The 20629-nt window shown below is 36.8% G+C and overlaps 1 protein-coding gene across 2 annotated transcripts in view; it reads right to left on the minus strand.

Annotated features, from left to right (window-relative positions):
• The window catches only part of GBE1 (1,4-alpha-glucan branching enzyme 1), a 135025-nt gene that overhangs the window by 26986 nt on the left and 87410 nt on the right, over positions 1-20629 (minus strand). For both annotated transcript variants that reach the window (XM_035895727.1, XM_035895726.1), the window contains exons 12-13: positions 2315-2499; positions 1061-1191 (exon numbers count right to left, since the gene is read on the minus strand). In XM_035895727.1, the coding sequence (XP_035751620.1) occupies positions 1061-1191; positions 2315-2499 (316 nt within the window). The remainder of the gene's footprint in view (positions 1-1060; positions 1192-2314; positions 2500-20629) is intronic.

The raw sequence follows: 20629 nt of genomic DNA on the forward strand, positions 1-20629 counted from the left end.
TTCTGTTATGTGTTGTAGTCCTTACCACTGCACTTAAATTATTCTGTCTGCAGAACTCAAAGAATTTCATACAAGACAGATGAAGTGCAGTAGCATCAACTTAAATGGGTAAATACTTGAAGCCTGTGACAGTCAAGAATTGCTACACCTTATGACACCAGATTAAGATTTTATTACTCCAATTTACTACTCCATTCTACTTCTTCCAAGAGTTTCAGTAGCAGCATAGAGGATGCAGAACAAAGCGCTGAAGATGGGTTTGACTTGATGTTTCCGAACCAGAATCCTGCTGAGTTCCTGAGGCACTGTCAGTTCAGCAGTGCTCAGGAGTTAAAATAATACATTGAATTGCTTAACTGAAATATGGCAGTAGTTTCCTGAAATTGCTGATAAATAAAAGGACAGTAGGCCAAAACTGCACCTACACTGCCTTGAACTGACACAGCAAGATTCACTAGACTGTTTGTCAAAGGACTTGAAACAAATTGAATTGGGGCAAACTAAGTTCCTCTGGCAAGTTAGCATTCATTTTTTGAATCTCCCTCAATGCTAAGAATTTCGACACAAATGCAAAACCAGCCAATGACTCAAGAGTAAACATATACTGCTCAGCTGAGCTAAGAGCGCATTCTCAGTCAACCCAGTTATAAAACAGAAATTGTACAACCTTCCTGATGAAGGTTTAAGCTAATGCATTTTCCTGTCTGACTGCATTCACAGCCTTACTGTGGTCACTTCCTATGGTTTATTTGAGAAGTAGGAGTTACTTGCTTTTTCATGCCTCAACATAATTTCAAAAAACAAGGCATCACGAGGAAACTTTAACATGTAGTCTTTAAGTTGCCATGTTTACTTTTGGTTTCTACAAAATGATCTCTTAGGAAGATGGGAAATTTCTAAATTGTTTTTTTTGCTGTACACTAAGAATTAAAGTAAAATTATACTGATGACAAGTAAGCGGTTTCTTACCTTTTACTACAGTTTGCATTCATATTAGAAAACAGAAATAAAATTAGTTTTCAACTTCTCTGTACAAGTGAAACAGTAAAGAAAAGGATATTTTCCTGGAGTTTCAATACCCACTCTGTAGTCCACGTAACTTTGAAATGGATGGAAGTTGAAAATAAAAATGAGACCTGCTCTCTCAAATGCTATGACCTTATTGGATTCATGCTTTTCACTCACATAGGCCTAGGCAAGGAAAAAAAAAAAAACAAACCAAAACACAAACAGTACTATAAAATATTTAATTTCTAACTGAATTAACAAAAAGAACACCCCAACCCGCTGCTTCTATATCTCATTTCAAGTAAAACAGTCAAAGATTAAAGCAACATAGATAAGGGCATCAAGATGCGAACTGAAATTGTTTACCTATGCAATGTCATATAAAATTTTTTATTACTAAACTGTAGTTTGCTTTTGATAAGGCAATGTAAAATTGAAGAGGTAGAAGCATGTTAGGTATAGAGCACTTGAAAAACTGTTGCTCAGAGATTTGTAATGTGTTCCTTTTATCACACTTTCCTTTAGGAAAAAATAGATTCCTTTTATCAAATCAACCCTTCAATCTATTTGTTATAGGGATCAGCATCACATCTGCTGTTAGTAATTTAAAAAATGAAGCACTGAAAATGTTTTTTGTTTTTTAAAATCTGTGTGAGAAATAGCTTTGATAAGCCCACATTAAACTTCTGCACATACTGGCTTTGTTCTATTTGCTAAAGCCATTAATAAATAACTAGACATCCATTTAAAAAAAAAGTCTTTAAAGTGGATTATGACTAGTATGAAATAATTAAAACCTGAGAAATTATAATAATTGAGTTGCTTCGATAAAAAGTAAAGTGTGATATTTAGGTAAAAAAGGCAAATACAAGAGTGACAGGTTGGAGACTGGGAGACTATAACTTACACTATACTCTACTGAAAGTGTTTTCTTAGTAACAGAGTAATTATTTATATAAAAAGTAAGTAATCAGAACAATTTGCACTTCCCCAAAGCAATCCTTGGATTGGATTAGAGAGAGTTTTGTAGTCTGCTTTATCCAATCTGCAGTTACTAAATAAAAATAGCAAAAATAATAGGAAAAGAGCTTGCTATAAAGCAAAAAGGAGACCGTCTCAGATTTCTATTATCTGTGGAGGATATTTCAGTGACATGTTTTGACAACTTGAAATATATGGTGGGGCATTATGCAGTGCATAATAAAGTGCTGTTTAAAATTTCTGCATGCAAATTTGGTATTGTTGTTATTCTGAACACGTACCCAACTGGTGACTAAAAACTTATCATTTAGTATATACAGCTTACCGGGGGAGATGCAAGCCAGCCAAATCTTTCCTCCAATTTATTCATATCTCTATCAAATGCATTTAGGAATCGATAGCGAAGAAGATGATCCTCAGTAAGATTAAACTGTCTTCTGGCATAGTGGTAGCTCTCATTATTCCCTTTTCTGGGGAAGTCAAGCCATTCTGGATGCCCAAATTCATTACCTGTATTTAAAAAACATCAAGGATCTGTGAAATCACGTGCTAAAAATACACTAAAACTGCAGAAATAAGATACATTAAAGCATATTTCTTTTCCACAAGTTTTAAATTCCAAAGAATAATCCTGTATACAAAAATTAAATTATTAAAAATTTTTCTCAGAACATTTATGCTTGTGAACAGGTTTATTTGGCCAATAAAACTAGCAGAGAAAAATATCCACCAACTCCAGGGGAAGCATAAAGTGGTGAACATATTACCTCTATGCTATCATGACATGCTTAAAAAATTCCTCATTCCCATCTGTTAATAAGAGCAACAAAATTTCAGTAAACAAGGATACACATTTTAGAATCACTATGAAACCTGTAAGAGCAGAAGCCCATTGTTTTAGAGTATGCAGCAAGAATCAGCAATACCATTCACACTGTCAATGTCCATAACCACAGCGACAGAAATCACCCATTTTATCAATTAAACTTCAAAACAACCAAAAGACCAGCTGGATGCGCTTTGACTTTTTTCTTTCTTTTACTTTTTACCCTGGCTATAAATACTGCCATGACTGTTTCCAGTGTTATCAAAATAACTATTGAAAAAGGTGACTTGAAGCTCCGCTTCCTCACTTCACCAGAAAAATTCAACAAGACATCCTAGTTCAGGTAGCAGGCTAGATTAAGGAAAGTAAAGCATGCTGCTTAATGATGATGTATTCAGCATCTGATACTGAAAAAAAGTGACTTAAGGGGTGCGATAACGCTGGGATCTAACAGCACGTGTCAATTCAACCACCTTGCAAGGGGAGCTCCTTTTCCATACATAAAACACGGTGTCACAAATACCATAGACACTTTTCAGGCTGGGATGAAGCATGTTCCAGCTCTGGGTTCCTCTGTGTGTCCACCTGTTCGGGTCCCTTCGTGTGTGTGCAAGGGCCATTGTATTTCAATTTTGTTTCCTATAGTGGTAATGCTTCACAAGTTTGTCAGTCTCATCTTGATTCTCCAGCCCAAACAACAACCGAATAGACTTCACTTTAAGACAAGGAATGGGTTTATTCAGACTTAGATCACACTCCATTTAAAAAAAAAACAAAAAAAACCCAAACAAACAAAAAACCAAACCAAAACAAAAAAACACCCACAGGGAAAAAAGTTGCAATTTAATCAAATAAGAAGAACTTAGCTTCTCTTATGTAGAATCCCCAAAGCAAGTCTCAGCTGTCAAAGCTAAAGATTCACAGCAACACCTCATTTGGGACCCAGTATTTTGAATGACTTTCACATATGCAAAGTTTTCTTGTTTTATATACTGTCATTATTATAGTTAAAGACAAATCCAAATGGACTTAACAGTTCTAACTTGTGCTATATCCCGCTGCCCAGTAGGCTCTCAGTAACTTTGGGCTATTCATTTTACACGGGATTAAAATGTGTTAATTGTAACCTTGAAAGTTAAACACACATTTCAAAGCCTATGTATTCATCACAACCAGTTCAGAGATTGCATGTAACACCTACTCACCATAAAACAGAGACAACAAGTGGCGCACCTGGAAATATGCATGTGAGGTAATGTGATCCAATTTAAGAGGGTTTCTTCTATTTCTACAAGCAGTTACTCAAGTTTTGTCAATAAACCGGAGTTTTGTGGGCAGACGAAGGGCAGGAACGCGGAGAGACAGCAAGCGCTGTGTCCTGGATGGATACCCTGCATGTGCAGCCACCATCTGCTGCCTCGCACAGCCTGGAGGGCCCGAAGGATACGGTCAGCAGTGACAGCTATGAATTTAGATTTTCACAGTGATTTTTTGTGTATTTCCATGCTTCACGGGAACAAAGAAATGAACGGAGAACAAAAGAGAAGGGCTGCATATATATTTAGGAGAATCCTTCACAGTGGTATCCGTTTTGTAAATGAACTGACAAGTTGTAAATTAAATTTCCCGTTCAAAAGCTAAACCACTAAATTTCATATTCAGCTCAAAACCAGAGACAAATATAAAAGAATCAGAATCGCAGCAGGGCTTTGAAAATGACCTTGGAATAATGCTGGACTGAGCTCTTAAACTGTGCTAACAATATGGTATGGAAAATGAGGAAAGATATTGCTACAAAACAGACACTGTATCTAACCAAATTCAATATTCTCTTAAGACCGACCTGGGCAAGATATTACCTTCTTTCGTGATACACGCACTATTGAAAAGATAGACTACATGAGATAGCTCAGTTAAAGATAGCAAAAAAACATCAGAAAGTCAGAGATGATACGTATCTTGAAAAGACAGCCAAGGAAATCGTACCTATTTGTTAAAGAAAAACATAAAAACGAGGGAAATAAGCAAGAGAAAATAGCAAATAAATTACACTAAACTAGCCCATCATTTCAATAGAGTATTTCACCTTAAGTAGAGCATATCTCTTTCATGTTTATACCATACACTGACTCCCCCACCTCCACTTCCTTTGCCTATTTCCCCACTACAGTAACCAGTGTTGTCTGAACACTGCGGGGTTTGGGGTTTTTTTTGGTTTTTTTGGTTTTTTGTTTTTTTTTTTTAAAAACAATAGAAGTCTAGCAAAATACAACAGCGATGTTAATTTCCTAACCATTACTAATGGCCATGCAGAAAAAAAAAGGAACTTAAAACAGCACAGCAACTTGACAGAGGACTAAATTACTTGCTGAGGTCAGAAAAGCACGTTGTGTGTCCAAACTCTGACTGCTCGCAATTCCGATGTCTGGTTTCTACAGGCACCTTCCAGACAATAAATCGTGAGCCTTTTGTACATGTTTCTTGATTTTAAAAGGATCTCTTGATTTCTCTTTATAGAACAAAAAATAGAATTTCCTAAATTTTGACAGTACACATTCATGTATGCTTTTTTGGTTATGTTTTTAAGATGTGGTATAGAGAAAAAGAGCAAACATTTAAGACGCAAGCAGGCCTTCCAATAAACTCCCAAGAGTGCTCCTGCACTTAGACGGGTTAAGGCTATGAATCGTTTAACAAAAAATACATATATCATACTAGGTTTTTTTTTTTTTTTAATTGCTAGTTTTTCCCAGTTTAACCGTATAACAAATGAGGGGAGGGTCTAGGAAAGGGAAGGTACAGGTAACTGACCAACACTTACTTCTATAGATAACTAACGGTACCCATGAAGCACGTGCTGCCCCCCCTTTCTCATGTTCCATTTCTCATTTCTGACAATCAGCAACATTTCCTTCTTGATAATTGTGAAAGCCTCTAGGCATAGAAGCACTATTGGGATTTCTTCTCCTGTAATTAATTTGCTGTTTGATGTAAAGGTCCAAACTACAGATTGACAAGAAGCCAGCTGCTACAAATGATGCGAATCAAGACAATGGAACTAATGTGGGGGAGGCAGAGAACAAAGCTGAAATTAACTGAAATTCTGATTAGAGAAACAAAACAAAGACAAATCACTGAAGTGCAATGCATACTAATTTTACCTAGGAATTAATTCAAGTTTGCTATTTCCTACGTATTGTGCACATTGGACAACCTTGCTATATACAAGATTTCAAGTCCAACAACTTAAATTAACTTTCTATTACTATAATGAAAATTTACATCACACTTGTTTATTAGGCTAGAAATGCATTTACACCACAAAGTAGTTATGCTGATGATGATTACTTTGAAGCTGCACCCCACAGGTCATTAAAGTTTTCTTGATCTCTTTTCCTTAGACATCTTCACTAGCAATTCTCTCTCAAAGAATCAGGCTAAGCAGAACCGAAGACATGCTTAAAAGATGCAGCAGGCAGTGTCAAGACATGCTTGTTATTTCGCTTTGTTTGTATTTTGAATTAAGTATAACATTAAATACTTTAAAAGCATTTAAAGCAAGTAGTTTGACACATCAAAGGTAAAAAGTTTAATTAGGTGTATAAGGCTGAACAAGTTTTTATACGATATAAAATACTACAAAAAAGATCCCATTTGAAGCTGATGTGCTGGAGACTGGACATATTGGGACAGAATTTCAACAGGTCCACCTTAATGTATTTCTATCAAAGTAAGTGGAGTTATGGCAATTAACACAAGTCAGATAATCTCCTCACCCAGGAGTTATAACTGATTTGAATTTAACTTCACTACCTTTGTGAACAGTGATGGCAATGGAACATTCTGCAGATTATAAATAGAATCAACGTAAATCAGAATTAGACAGCATATGATATTTATCATTATTTCAAAAAACAAACATTTCAAACAATTAATCCTCATTTTCCCTAGTCGTGAAGCTCTTCAGTATTAAGCAATTCTGACACTTTGTGTTTACTCGTGTTTGTACCGAACCTTCTTCAGCCCCTTAAGTAATTAAACTTAACATTCATACTACCAAAACCAAATAAGAAACTCTATACTGCCTTCAAATTATGAAAGAATGAGCTTCATTACAAGCATTAATTTAGTCTTGTCATCCATGCAACAATATAATAAAGTGAAATTCCCCAGGGACACCTGTTGAAATACTTGGGTTAGATGACTTGGAGACCTCCGTATTTTTTTAATCTCTCAAGCACTGGTATTCAATGACATATTGGTCCCCAAAAGACTAACAAAAATCAATTCAGGCAAACAATTATATTTTAATTCCTGCATAAAACACAGGATAGAGGAAACATCACATATGAGGAAGTGGTAAAAAGAGAGGCATTGGTAAAATCAGTTCTGTGAGAAACGAATTTTTCTCACATTTTCTGAAAATATCAGGTATTTTCTCCTTCCAATCTATGATAACACAAAAATCAGGATAAACATCGTATTTGTTTTTATTAAAAAAGCCCAAACTCTGAGTCACAGAGAAACCGCTTATGGATTCAAAGTGTTTGGGACCACAGCTGGGGTGTCACCACACAGCTGCCTGTCGTGATCCTGGAGATTCTGCAGATGACCCTCCTCCCTTCACTTATTGGTCTACAATTGATTTGAATAAAACTCAAAACATTTCAAGAGCTCTGAAAATTGTTTGCTATTCTTACTTCCTAAGAAATGAAAACAGAGATTTTTTTTTCAGATTGGAAAGAATGAAGTACAGCATAAAAAAAAGTTTACAAACCCATGAAAACTGTGTGCATATAAACTCATTATTCATGACAGGTACCAAAGGTTTTGCCAACATAAAATTTTGTACAACATTGCTCAGCAGGGAAATATTAACTTTAGAAGTTATATTCATCACACTAAGTATTTTATTTCTTTTGATACTTTTTTTAAAAGGGCATTTACTCGTTACTGACCTTTTCTTCTCCTTTGTAGCACACATCACTTGCAATAAATGCCTTCTTGTCAAAGCAAACAGATCAGCTTTATTATTCACTCAGTCATTAACGCAAACAGGCACAGATTAATACAAACAAATCATCCAGGAAAGCAAATATGCTGATATCAGACACATTGTTTAAATTCAAGAGGCTTCATAATTTACTATTTCTTTTTTACAGAAGCTGACAAATGCTTACTGAGTCTGTGCTCTTGCAAGATACTCCATTAATTTTATACTACCGTTAAAAGGTCTGGTAGCCTGATTTTCCTGTTTTAATATACTGGGCATTTCAAATCACATCAGGCTATTGCTTGGTACACAATTAGTCAGGCCTAGATAAATGCAGTTAATCTGTGCAGTTAATTTGCGAAGGGATGCTGAACCTGTAACCTCTAGTCTAACCTGCTGCACTGAAGCAGGATCAAGTCATATGGGGAAACCGACCCTGCCTCAATGCAGCAGGTTGCACTGTACGTACATATAAGTCCTAAGGAAGAGCTTAAACCGTAACTCTTGCTTTGTACTCTTACTTTTTTAGGTTTTCTTTTCTTTGCAAGTGCCTGGAGAAAATGAATGAGAACTACAAATGCATTGGAGTCTTTGGTAGATGCTTATAATAGAAACGTTGTCACCTGTTTTTTTTTTTTTTTTTTTTTTTAACAAAAAGCTTTTTTAAAAATTTTAGATAAATTTGGTTAACATTTAAGCACAATCTGTCCCCTCTTCAAAAAATCTTTAAAATTAAAGATCATTTTCTGGGTTGCAGGGTTGTGGTCTACCAATAAATGACTTGCTTCTTTCCCATTCCCACTTCCTATCAAGGTTGGTCTGTCTCCCTTATTTCCCACTGATATTAAGAAGTTGCAGTCATTGTACTGTACAGTTTTACGATGTTGATAGAACAGTTCCAAGTTCCTAAAGGAAATAATTTTCCAATTATTCCAACAAAAGTTCCAAATATACTAAATAGCAACGTTTAGTCCTCATATTTCAAACCTGTACCTCCCTTTTGTCAGATCAATTACAGGGGGAAAAAAAATAACGTAACAAGAAAACAAGCGATTTACTCAGAAACACCAACTCTGTGTGCCTGTATTTGGAAAGGCTGGATGGCTGAGGAGCTTGCTTACAGAGGCGTAACCAGGCACAGACATAGCGGACAGACCAAGGCATTGCTTAGGATGATTTACTCTTAAAGAGAAGCAGAGCACACAATGGTTATGCCAGAATGTTCATCTTCAGTAGAACTACAGTTAAACAGAAAAAATATTTATCTGGAATAAATACTTCTTTCATGTACTTATTTGTAGTGTTCCATCAAGAGTATTCAATGAAATATGAATAATATAATAGCACTCAGTTCCTAGGGGCAGATTCATGTTTTGCCTTGAACGCTTTAGTGAGCAGAACCCAAGAGTTTCTGTAGTTCATGCTAACAGGCCATGAGAAGTCATCTAGACCAGAAGGGGCCCCCCCGAGAGGATCGTTATTCTACTAACCTACTCTTAGGAACTTTCGGTCCTGAAAGTTTACATTTCAGCAGCCTTCCCCCACTGTAAAATACTGTATTTCAGACTTAAAATTTACTCCATGCTCACATACAGCATTTAAAAAACTGAGTAACAGTGTAAGTTATGTGTGTTGCTGTTACACTGAAAGTTTCCATTTCTCTGTTTCCTATTAGTTGTACCTTGGTAAAAATAAGAGACTAACTTGGATACTCTGACATTTCCACTATACTCCTATGTGTACATGCACAGTGTGTATTATTTAGTTAACCACTTTCCACAGTACAGTAAAATATTTAGGAACAGAAATATTCCACAACACATTGCAAAGGTAAAAAAGGAAACAAAATCAAAGCCAAACCAAGACTAAAAAAAACCCCCAAAAAAACCCCCACAAACAAACCAACAACAACAAAACCCAGCAAACACGTACAAAATCTATGACAAGAAACTTTCCTGAAGCAAAGATGTGGTCAAATTAGGTCTGGCTAAATCTTTCACTGTGGTGTATTGCCGGGTATTGACTGGTACTGAAACCTACAGGTCAGTGGGCTTAAAAAGTGAATCAAGGACCAGACTGGAACAGAAGAGGTGACATAACGATGGCAAAACTTTTGCCATAATATATTAAATAAATAGCAGTTCTCTTACTGGTGTCAGTAAGTCCAGAACTTAATCCTCTAATTTTGAAAGAGTATATAAAGGATTATGGTAGTGAAAGAGAAAGAAAATTTAAACCAAAGAAGGAGACTACTTGAATAGCGTTGGATAAAATAAGTTAAAGCTTTTCATACCATATGAATCAACAATGAAAGTTTAAGTTGTTCAGTAATATTCTGTTCTTTCTTTAGGAACAAATCTAGTTGAAATAAGTATGCATTTGTTAACAGCACAAAAGAAAAAAAATTGAAAGAAAGTTTGGACTGATTAAAAAAGAAGCTCATAAAAAAATAAAAACAGAAAGGAAAATACATGAATCTTCTTCCACAGAACTGGCAACCTACCATTTTATCAAGGTGGTGATAGGGCAAAAATATAGTCATGAAAGAAGGAGCACAATGAAGACTTATTAAAAAAAGGCAACAAAGTAGACAGTACTGTTTAGAGTAAAGCTTAATAGACAAAATGGAAGAAGGTGGATTGTGAGAAGCCATGCAGGTTATAAAGAAGTCATGTGAAAGAAAAGAAATGCAGGATGGAGAAGTGGGTAATAGTGAAAGACAGAGCAGAGGAGCGGAATGACAATGTTTAAATTAAATGGTCTTATCCAGGGTTGGGGGGGAAAGACAGGGAAGTAGCAAAGCACACTTCCATAAGGGAGAAGTCATGTCCAAAAGGATACTTAGTAATTGTCATTGTAAGTTCGGTTTTACTGCATATGCACAGACATCCACCTTATCCCTACCAGCCTGACTGCAGACGGCCTAGTCATGCAATCCTCAGAAGGGTAAAAAACACACAGAGAATGTCAGCTCTCTTGTCTTCAGGCACTACTCAAATGCAGAGTCCACCTGCAACTGCTGTATCACCTGTTCTGGGAAACCAGCTCCTTTTCTTTTACATACATCATTACATGCACTGCAAATCTTTATATCTACGTAACACACACTTGATACATAGAATTGATGCACTAAGGAAAAAAAAGGCACATGGGCACGGATTGGTAACACTGTCCACAAATCAGGCTAGGTGTACTGCATGTGAGCTAGTCCTGTTCTGGAATGTTTCCAGTTTGCAACATTCTCCCTACAGAAGCCTCCACTGCAATGGTGACCATGCTATCCACGCGTTTCTCAGCAGCGCACTCACCAACATTTTGGATGTGCTACCCGCCTACTCACCGCTTCACCTCGCAAGTGAAAATACATATGCAATAGTACTTTCATATTGGTAGATGACCGTCACCATTTTCAAATGCATGTTTTCTAGATTTATATGAGGGTAGCCAAGCTGAAAACATGGCTTGCACTTCAAACACGAGGTAGCGCCGTGTTGTGACAGCCCTTGAGGAGCTTATTTCACATTCTCTGATTGCATTTCATTGATACATATTTCTACAAAGACCTCCTTTATTTATAAAGTTACCCCAGAGTCAAGAGAAGCCTGTTTGTGAGCATGGTCCTTAGCAGGTCTTTCAGATGTGCATCCTATCATGTGCCCTAGCACCACGCTTTCGTCTGAGAGACGGCACAAATGAGAAAGTTGTGCAGAGCTCCTGCAGAAAGAGCAAAAGAAATCTGATGTATTTGTGATAGATGCCAGCACATCTCATCATGGCATGCTGACTGGCACGTGAACTTTCTCTGCTTAAATAGCCCAGGTTTTACAACCCAGCTCAGTTCTGATAAATCTATAATTAACTGGTCTGCTGTGAATGAATGCAACCCCTGTATAATTAGGTCTGGACATAGTTTAGTCTCTGAGGTAAGCTGTAAAGCTCAAAGGCATTCTCCAAGTCCTTGGACAAAAAAAAAAAAAAAATTAAAAAATGCAGAAAACATCACAGAAAGTAGAAGTCAATAACCTAGTCTCAAAATCAAAATTTATAGAAATAAAAGGAGTACAAAATTTGATATAAACTTACAACACTCATGCAGAGTGAAAAAACAGCAAAATTACTCCAAAATAAGTCATGTATCACATTTGATAAGAAACTTTTTACATTAAAATCCTTGCTCAGCAATTAAACATTATGACAACATAAGTCAAAAGTTTTGGAACATAACCACATCTTCCAATTATATACTGTTTAAAAAAACACTGATCAGTAAGATACAGACATTTTCAAAGTGTTCATTTGAGTGTTTTCATTATTATGGAGTTTGACAAAACCTCTCCAACATAACGCATGTAGTGCTTGGCTAGTAAATTCAAAGAAGGCAGGCGAATTTTATGACCCAGAATTGCCTATTAGTAGTGTTTCAGAATATAGAAACCCTTCCAAAATGAGAAGGGTTGCAAGCATTTTAAAGTTAGGTTTCTTTTACAGAGTTCTCAAAGTAATTTGTTCCAAGAAAGACTTGCCTCAGTGAGCTCATAAAAAAGCATAGCCCTGGCAAAACCCAGCATTCCTACTGTTCAGCACAGTGTATTTTCTTTCTACAACTACTTCAATTCCACTACTTAGCAGGAAGACATTTAAATTTTTATTGTACTTCTACCTCTCAAGCAAAAGAATGTATGAGGCTGATGCTAAATAATCATGCACTGAGGATTTAAGGTTAGATCAGGTTGGTTTGTCAGGTTTTTGTTTGTGGTTCTCTCTTTTATTTTTTTTTAATACACAGCAGGTGAAAATAAATGCCAACTACCGATGCTGAAAAAGACTGGCCAACTATCCCCTTTGCTTTGGGGCTACTGCTGTGGGAAGAATGAAATATTAGCCATCTGTAAAATTCAAACATACTGGGAAAAATATAAATACAGAATCCACATTTTGAGAGTCATACACTTTGTTAATATTTTAAAACAATCCTGAGGTAGGACATATGAGTTAATTTTCTATACAGTTATTAAAAGTAAATATGATACAGGAGATAAGATTCATGAAAGGAATTGTACGTGTAAACAAAGGATTCAGAGTGTGAGCAGCAAGTAAAATCAAATGCCTCATACTGCCACTTCCAAATGCTCATACTAAACCATTTTTAGATGGCAATACACTGCATGAGCTGCAAGAGGTAAAAGGGCCCAAAATCTATCCCAGCTACGTATGCTTCAGTTTACTAGTTGGCGGCTAGTTTGTGTCACTGAAATTATTTAACCCAACAGCAGAGTTTGAAGAAGGGAGAAAATAAGGGTGAATCAGACCCAGCAGAAACTGGAAAACCATGTTTATAAACACGCTGCATCAGGAGTGGTAGAGGCCCTTGTTGAGTTTAGGGCTAGCCAAGATTTGACCACCCTGCTGGTCACAGGAATCAAGAGGCAAAAATCCAGCCGAAGGTCGGAGCTAGCAGCCACTGCCTCCTACAGCTTTAAGATATTGCTTATCAGCTGCCCCATGCTGCCTTGCATGGAGATAAGTAAATCTGCACAAGTCCAGCCTAGCCCACTTGGACTGCCCGCAGCGATCAGAAGAAACTGCTGCAAGTCCTCCAAGCATAGCTGTTGATCCACAAAATGGCAACGTGCCACTGAGAAGAGAGAGCTGCTGCTCTCATTCGTAGCCAGTAGTCCCACTTCAAGCACCAAACAGCTCAGTAACTCCGCAAAAAGTATTATCTTGGGAAAGAGCGATGAGATCTATGTCTAGCTGCTAACATAAATGTTGGTTCAATGTTTTCTAGCTCTATTTAAAGATAAAGCAAAGCCACCAACGCAAAATCAGAACACATCACAGAATGATGTGTTACTACTTTGGCATTTCCACTCAAACCAAACACAGTGTTTCAGTATGATTTGCTGGGGGTTTAGAAGGAATTTTTGTCTAATAATTCAAGTTAAAACACATTGCTGTTCGAAAAACCATCTAACAGTAGTTCAGATGGGGATTCTCAACAATCAGACAACAGATTTGAATGGTTAAAGAATGACACTAACCAAAGTCAAAACTAACTGACTATTTAAACTAGGAAAACACAAGTCTGCCAAAACCTCTTTGTGGAAGCGTATTTTGAGCAACCTGAGGAGGAAAGGAGAAGCCTCACGAGTTTCAAAAATCTCATTTGCACTATGCCAAATTAAACAGTACATTTACATTCAGATTCACTTTCCTTCTGCTTACTAGTAAATAAATAGATGAAAACAGTACTATAAACAGTTTAAATGCTATCAAGTGGAAATAATGTCCTGGTTTTTCATCTCACAAAAATTTGACTTTTCATCTTAATTTGGAAAGAAAGCTAGCTTTGAAATACACTGATGTTCCAAAGAATGAAACTGCTGCTTTGCAGAGCGTATTTCAACAGCAGTATCCTCAGTGGTTCATAAATATTTATGTCAGTATAAACATAATTAGTGTATATATCAGAAGAACATCCCCCATCAATTTACCTACTTTGTGTATTCATTGTTTCAGAGTCTTTTTTTCCTTTTTCCAACTTGTTCATTTTTATCTTTAGGTGGTTTTTTTTTGTTTTGTGTTGGATTTTTTTGGTTGCCTTTTTCTTTTTAAAATACTCTTACATAAGAAATGAAAGAAGGTGACTGCTTTATTTAAGACTATAACCAGACACTTGAAAGCAATTTTTCCAAGTGATGCTTATTAGTTTTAGCATATTTCCAATGTGCTAGCATAGTAATCGCATGGTGACAGCATAATCCATTGCAAGACCGCTGCTTATTACAGTCAATCATAACCAGGATGCCTAAAGCAAGGTTATTTGTATTGTTGGGTTCTTTTGGTTTCGGGGTTGTTTTGCTGTGTGGAAATGGATATTGAAGATTTCAAGTTGGTTGGGGTTTTTTTTGGGGGGGGGGGGGGGCATTTCAGAAAGAACAGTTAGAGATCAGTAGTCAGCGTCTCCAGTACTCTGCCATGCTCCAAAAGGGGCAGGTTTTAAGAAAGTCACATCTGCTTAACTGATGATCAACCGAACTACTTATGACTATCAGCCAGTATACTGAACCGACTAAGAAGTCACCTGTCCAGTCATGGAACAGGAAAGGTGTGGTGCAAATTGGAGTGCTTTGCCTGTCTGTAAACAAGATTACTAATGAAGGTGCACAAAAGGTGTGTATCATGCCTGTACTCAGCACTGGTGAGGTCGCACCTCAAATACCGTCTTCAGTTTTGGGCCCCTCACTACTAGGAGGACACTGAAGTGCTGGAGCACATCCATAGAAGGGTAACAAAGCTGGTGAAGGGTCTGAAGCAAAAGTCTTATGAAGAGCGGCTGAGAGAACTGGGTTTGTTTAGCCTGGAGAAGAGGAGGCTGAGGGGAGACCTGATTGCCCTCTACAACTCCCTGAAAGGAGGCTGCAGTGAGGTGGGCATTGGTCTCTTCTCCCAAGTAACAAGCAATAGGACAAGGGGAAATGGCCTCAAGTTGCACCAGGGGAGGTTTAGATTGGATATAAGGAAAAATTTCTTCACTGAAAGGGGTATCAGGCACTGGAATGGGCTGCCCAGGGAAGTGGTGGAGTCCTCATCCCTGGAGGTATTTAAAGGATGGGTAGACGAGGTGCTTAGAGACATAGTCTAGTAGTGTACAGGTACGGTTGGGCTCGATGATCTTAAAGGTCTTTTCCAACCAAATGATTCTATGATTAATGAGCAAAAACCTCCAGTGATGTCACTCTGACCTGTTCAAGGCAGTCATTGCCCTGGTGTTCTCTCTCCCTCTCACTGGAATAGGGACCAAATCTCACACAGTTTTCAAAGAGTTATTGTGAACTTTTTGCAAGTTATAATGTGTCTGTCAGATAGAGGGTGACTGCACCTGCGTGATGTTAAAAATCAGAAATCATTTAAAAATCATCAAAATGAGCTGCTTCCACAGAAATACTTAGTCTTGGAACGCTCACTACATCAGCTCCTAAAATTTAGTATAGATTTACAATTGCTTCATGTGGATGTTATGCATACAAATGTTTTACACGGAAGCATTACAAAATTTGATTTTAAAGCATCTTAAACCTGATCCTCAAACCATCTTTATTCACATCTCAGAGTACAAAAAACAACAAAAAAGGAAAAGTTAAGATGTAATAGCGAGATAATGCTCACATATTAAAATACTTTTGTGACTGATTACAACACCAGAATAGCATAAAAAAAGGTGGTAATTAAGAACCAGTCTCTGAAGAGCATTACCTTCTAATACTAATCTACAATTAATTACTTCAGACACTGAGAACTTCTGATGCCATACTTTTAGATTATGAAATTAAAAAAACCAAATTGTTCTGCACAGCATAGAGTTAGCAACTTTATGAAGCAGGTCCCTGTTTGAGTAACTGGGAATGGTGCTGCCAAGTACGGGTGTGCGCATGGAGAATACAACTACTGCAGAGGCTGGGGCAGATAGTTACAAATATCCTGATGGGCTAGATTTACAAGTGTAATTTAAAGATAGTCTTGACTCACCTTTACATTAAGCCAGCATCAGAACAACTGAGAAATGGGTGAAAGGAAAAAAAAATACAGAAAAACAGAAAACAGAGGAAAGAAGAAAAACGACTTAGCATGTTTAGAAAAAGCCCATCAGGCAATCACCCAGCAGGCAATAGCTTTGGAAGCTGAAGCAAAACATTGCTTTTCAGATAAAAAGAGGACTTGGAGAATTGGCACTGATGGCACCTTTGCTACAAGTAGCAAGTAATTTATAAAATACTCTCCAAATTCTGTAAGATTAGAGAACAATTGTCCACTGAGGCCTTCATCATATTTTTGTTTGCATGTGGGGAGACAGGGAAAAAAAAAAATAATTCTTGCAATATTGAGAGAACAGGCTTAAAACAAGATCATAGAATCATAGAACAGTTTGGATTGGAAGGGACCTTCAAAAGTCATCCAGTCCAACCCTGCAATGAGCAGGTACATCTTCAACTAGATCAGGTTGCTCAGAGCCGTGCCCAACGTGACCTTGAATGCTTCCAGGGATGGGGTATCTACAACCTCTCTGAGCAACCTGTTCCAGTGTTTCACCACCCTCATTGTTAAAAATGTCTTCCTCATATCCAGTCTGACTCTACCCTCTTTTAGTTTAAAGCCATTACCCCCTGTCCTATCACAATAGGCCCTACTAAAAAGTCTGTCCCCATCTTTCTTATAAGCCCCCTTTAAGTACTGAAAAGCTGCAATAAGGTCTCCCTGGAGCCTTTTCTTCTCTGGGCTGAACAACCCCAACTCCTTTAGCCTTTCCTCATAGGAGAGGGGTTCCAGACCTCTGACCATTTTTGTGGTCCTCCTCTGGACCCACTTCAACAGCTCCAGAAGTTTGTTGAAATTTAAAACTTAATAGGGAAACAAACTAGACTGTAACCAAATGTTACCGTATTCTTTCTTTGACAGATCAGTTGTAGCAGAAACATCCTTTCTGCGTGTTTAGTTAATCTTTCACGTTCTCCTTCCCTTGTACTTCTGAATAGGGCATGCCTTAAAGGAACAGCTTTAAGAGACATCAGAAGATCCACAAGATGAACTGGCTTAAGTGGCATTATTCCACTCCCCTTCCTTCAGGTAATCATTCTCACTACAGGCAGAAAGACTAGAGAAAAGACTTTAGCCATTTGCCCCCCAGTAATATGCCTTTTGATGAAGAGCTTTTAAGTGGTACTCAGAGTGTCATCAGGCAGAGCTTCTGCCAATTTTGTATTTCACCTAACAATTTTCAGGTTTTATTATAGAAAATTGTTCTAAATAACTAGGAAATCCAAGACCCACTAAAGCACTCCAGCATTTCCTGATGATTGGCATATTACATATGTAATTTCAGATATTATAATCTGTCCATACATTAAGAACACTAGTATGATGTATATGTACATGAGCCAAGCAGCACAGGTTCAAACAGAAGCAGAGAATACATACTAGACTTCAAACTACTGATAATAGTTCTTCATTTTTTTTATTTAGAAAAACCTCAGAAAAGCTAAAAAAAGTCTAAGAACTTTCTATAAATAACTTATTGAATTCACCACGTTACTTCATGCCACCAGCTTTTATGAAGGAAGACACTATTCAGTATGTGTTATTCCTCGTGCAAAGCCAACGGGAAAGCAGAAGCTACATATTTTGGTATCTCTAGCTACATTTATATTGACAGGAAGATGATGTCACAGTATAGGGACTGAGATGCCAAGAGTGAGCCAAGTGACCTACCTGAAGTGACTGGCATATACATGACAGAACAGAAAAGGATGGAATTGGTGGGGTTTTTTTGGTGGGTTGTTGTTGGTTTGTTTGGGTTTTTGGGTTTGGTTTTTTTGTTTTTGTTTTTTTGGGGGTTTTTTGTTTGTTTGTTTTTTGTTGGTTTTTTTTTTTACAACTCTAGTTTACTTCCTGAATTTGACAAAGGATCAAATACAATTTTGTAATATTAAAAAGAAATCTGACCAACAGCACGTCCTTGTGGCAACTGGGGAAGGGATGACTGAGCAAGCATCTTCACAGATCAGAATGCTAAATTTTGTTTAGAGGCATTCCCGTAAGAAAGGAAATCAAACAAGATTGGTTATCTATCTTAATACTCATGGGGCTGGTTTTGATGTTTGTTTTTTTTTTCCCAAACAACTTTGTTCGAAGGAAGATAAGAAAGGAAATCAAACAAGACTGGTTATCTATCTTAATACTCATGGGGTTGGTTTTGATGTTTGTTTTTTTTTCCCAAACAACTTTGTTCGAAGGAAGTTAGGAAACAAATCAGCAGTTGTAAATGAATGGTCTAGCACTGTGGACCTATGAGATCCAATTTCCAAGAAACAGAGACTCGCCATGAGCTATCCCATCTCTTCATTCCATTATATTCTGTCTCTGTATTTGCAGCTTACAGCTATCCCTTCCGGGTTTGAAATTCAACAATCTTCTATACACACAGATGCAAGCATGACAGTATTCATCTTATACTTGAAACACATTTAAATTAGCCCTAAGACCTGAATCAGCTGAAGGCATAACAAAACTGGGCGCCTTTCAAGACATAACTAACTAATCATTTTAGGTTTTCCTTGTGACACCAAGTTAATAGATACAGAATAAATTTACACTGATAAATGAGAATCGGAGCAGAAATTATTTCTAGATTACTGCTGCTTAAAACATGATAAAATTTTAATTTGTTTTTCAGGTTTTGAAACAAATACTTCTGAACTAGCTGTATAAAATAATATAAGCAATCTCATCTGAGTAGCCACCTTCAACTTTTTTCCTTGAGAAGTTTTTTACTAAAAGAATATTTTTAGATATACTACTCCTTTCTCTACCCCAAATTTCATGTAATTGCTAGAACTTATTTTGTATGCATGTATTCATTAATTATTGTATTTCAAAACATTATTTCCAAAAATAGCATTCCATTTCACTGAAATATGTATGCATTCAAAGTGCTCTACTTCATGCTGTCATTGCACTGTATACAAAGAAGTGATACAGCTTTCTTAAGGCCCAAGCTGAGTATGTATTGCAACCATTTTAGGAGTCACATAATGCTCTTTCCTCCTTTAAGACAAAAATTCTTTGTCAAGGGAAAAAGTAAACTTTGATTTCAGAAAAAAAGCCTGCTTCAATGTCAGAAAAGTGTTGTGTTACAACTGTTTGAGGAAAGCCAAATAAGTACAAACACTAAGATGATTTCTCCTCTCCCCCTCCAGCAATGCTGTATGGAAATTCAAAGTGACAAAAGCAAAACACAAAACAGAGACAAGAAACCATTAGAGATTACTTGCACAAAGACATTTTGAATTGGACACATGAAATACTTGTTGGTAATGATTTTTCAATTCCTTTGGCTTTTTATTTAAAAAAATAAACTTGCTGAAGTGATAAATGCTTTTCATGGATCTTCTTTTAAAAAAGGGAAAACAATCCTCTGAAATAAGTAAAATTGCTTCTTTATCTGCAAAAAATTATTTGCCAATGTCATTACTCATTCTCTTTTGTTCCATTTCATTCTTTTACACAGCCACACTATGCTGGTAGCTTATTTCAAAACTTGTTTTCTTATTTAGATCTTAATAGGAACATTTTACTGTTAGAAAACAACATAGCCTTTGAAAACCTGATACTACATGGTAACAGCAGGAGGGAGGAAAAGAGAGACAGGGCTGTAACATGAGACTAGTAAAAACTTCGCCTGTCCCCGAGTCCAGCCTCTTGGTATTTCAGGTACGGCTCACGTCATCCCTTTATAAATGTTAATGACAAAACCAGAAAAAAAAAAAAAAAGGAACTTAAACCAAACCGACACATTTCAGCTGAGGAGATTGGTCTGACTAAACTTCCTATTTCTATTTTGAAGAGCACCTACAGGCAGGAATAAGAATTATTCCAAATAGCACCCCCGTTACTTTGTTCTAGATCATCTTTACTTCTGTCATCAGTGTAAATCAGTGCTTTAGCACCAAGATGCTTGCAAGTATGACATGTATTAAGATAACAGAATACATGTAAGGCTCATATTGTGATAAAAAGCAAATTTAGAGATGAAGTAATCTAGTATTTCAAACATACTGTTGCCATATAGAATATTTTCAGTAGGACTTATTAGGTTGCATTTTTTTTCCTCCAAAAGCAAAAAGGAAGGATTAAATTATTAGGATAGAGACAAAAAGCTAGATGAGATTTTAAAATATATTGAAAAAAATAGAGGGTTTTAAAGAATGAACTATTCACATATTCATAAAGGTCTGCATAAAAGCTGCTTAAGTACAGCTAAATAG

This window comes from Egretta garzetta, unplaced genomic scaffold (genome assembly GCF_000687185.1).
Source record: "Egretta garzetta isolate BGI_Z169 unplaced genomic scaffold, ASM68718v1 scaffold336, whole genome shotgun sequence".
NCBI classification, from domain to species: domain Eukaryota; kingdom Metazoa; phylum Chordata; class Aves; order Pelecaniformes; family Ardeidae; genus Egretta; species Egretta garzetta.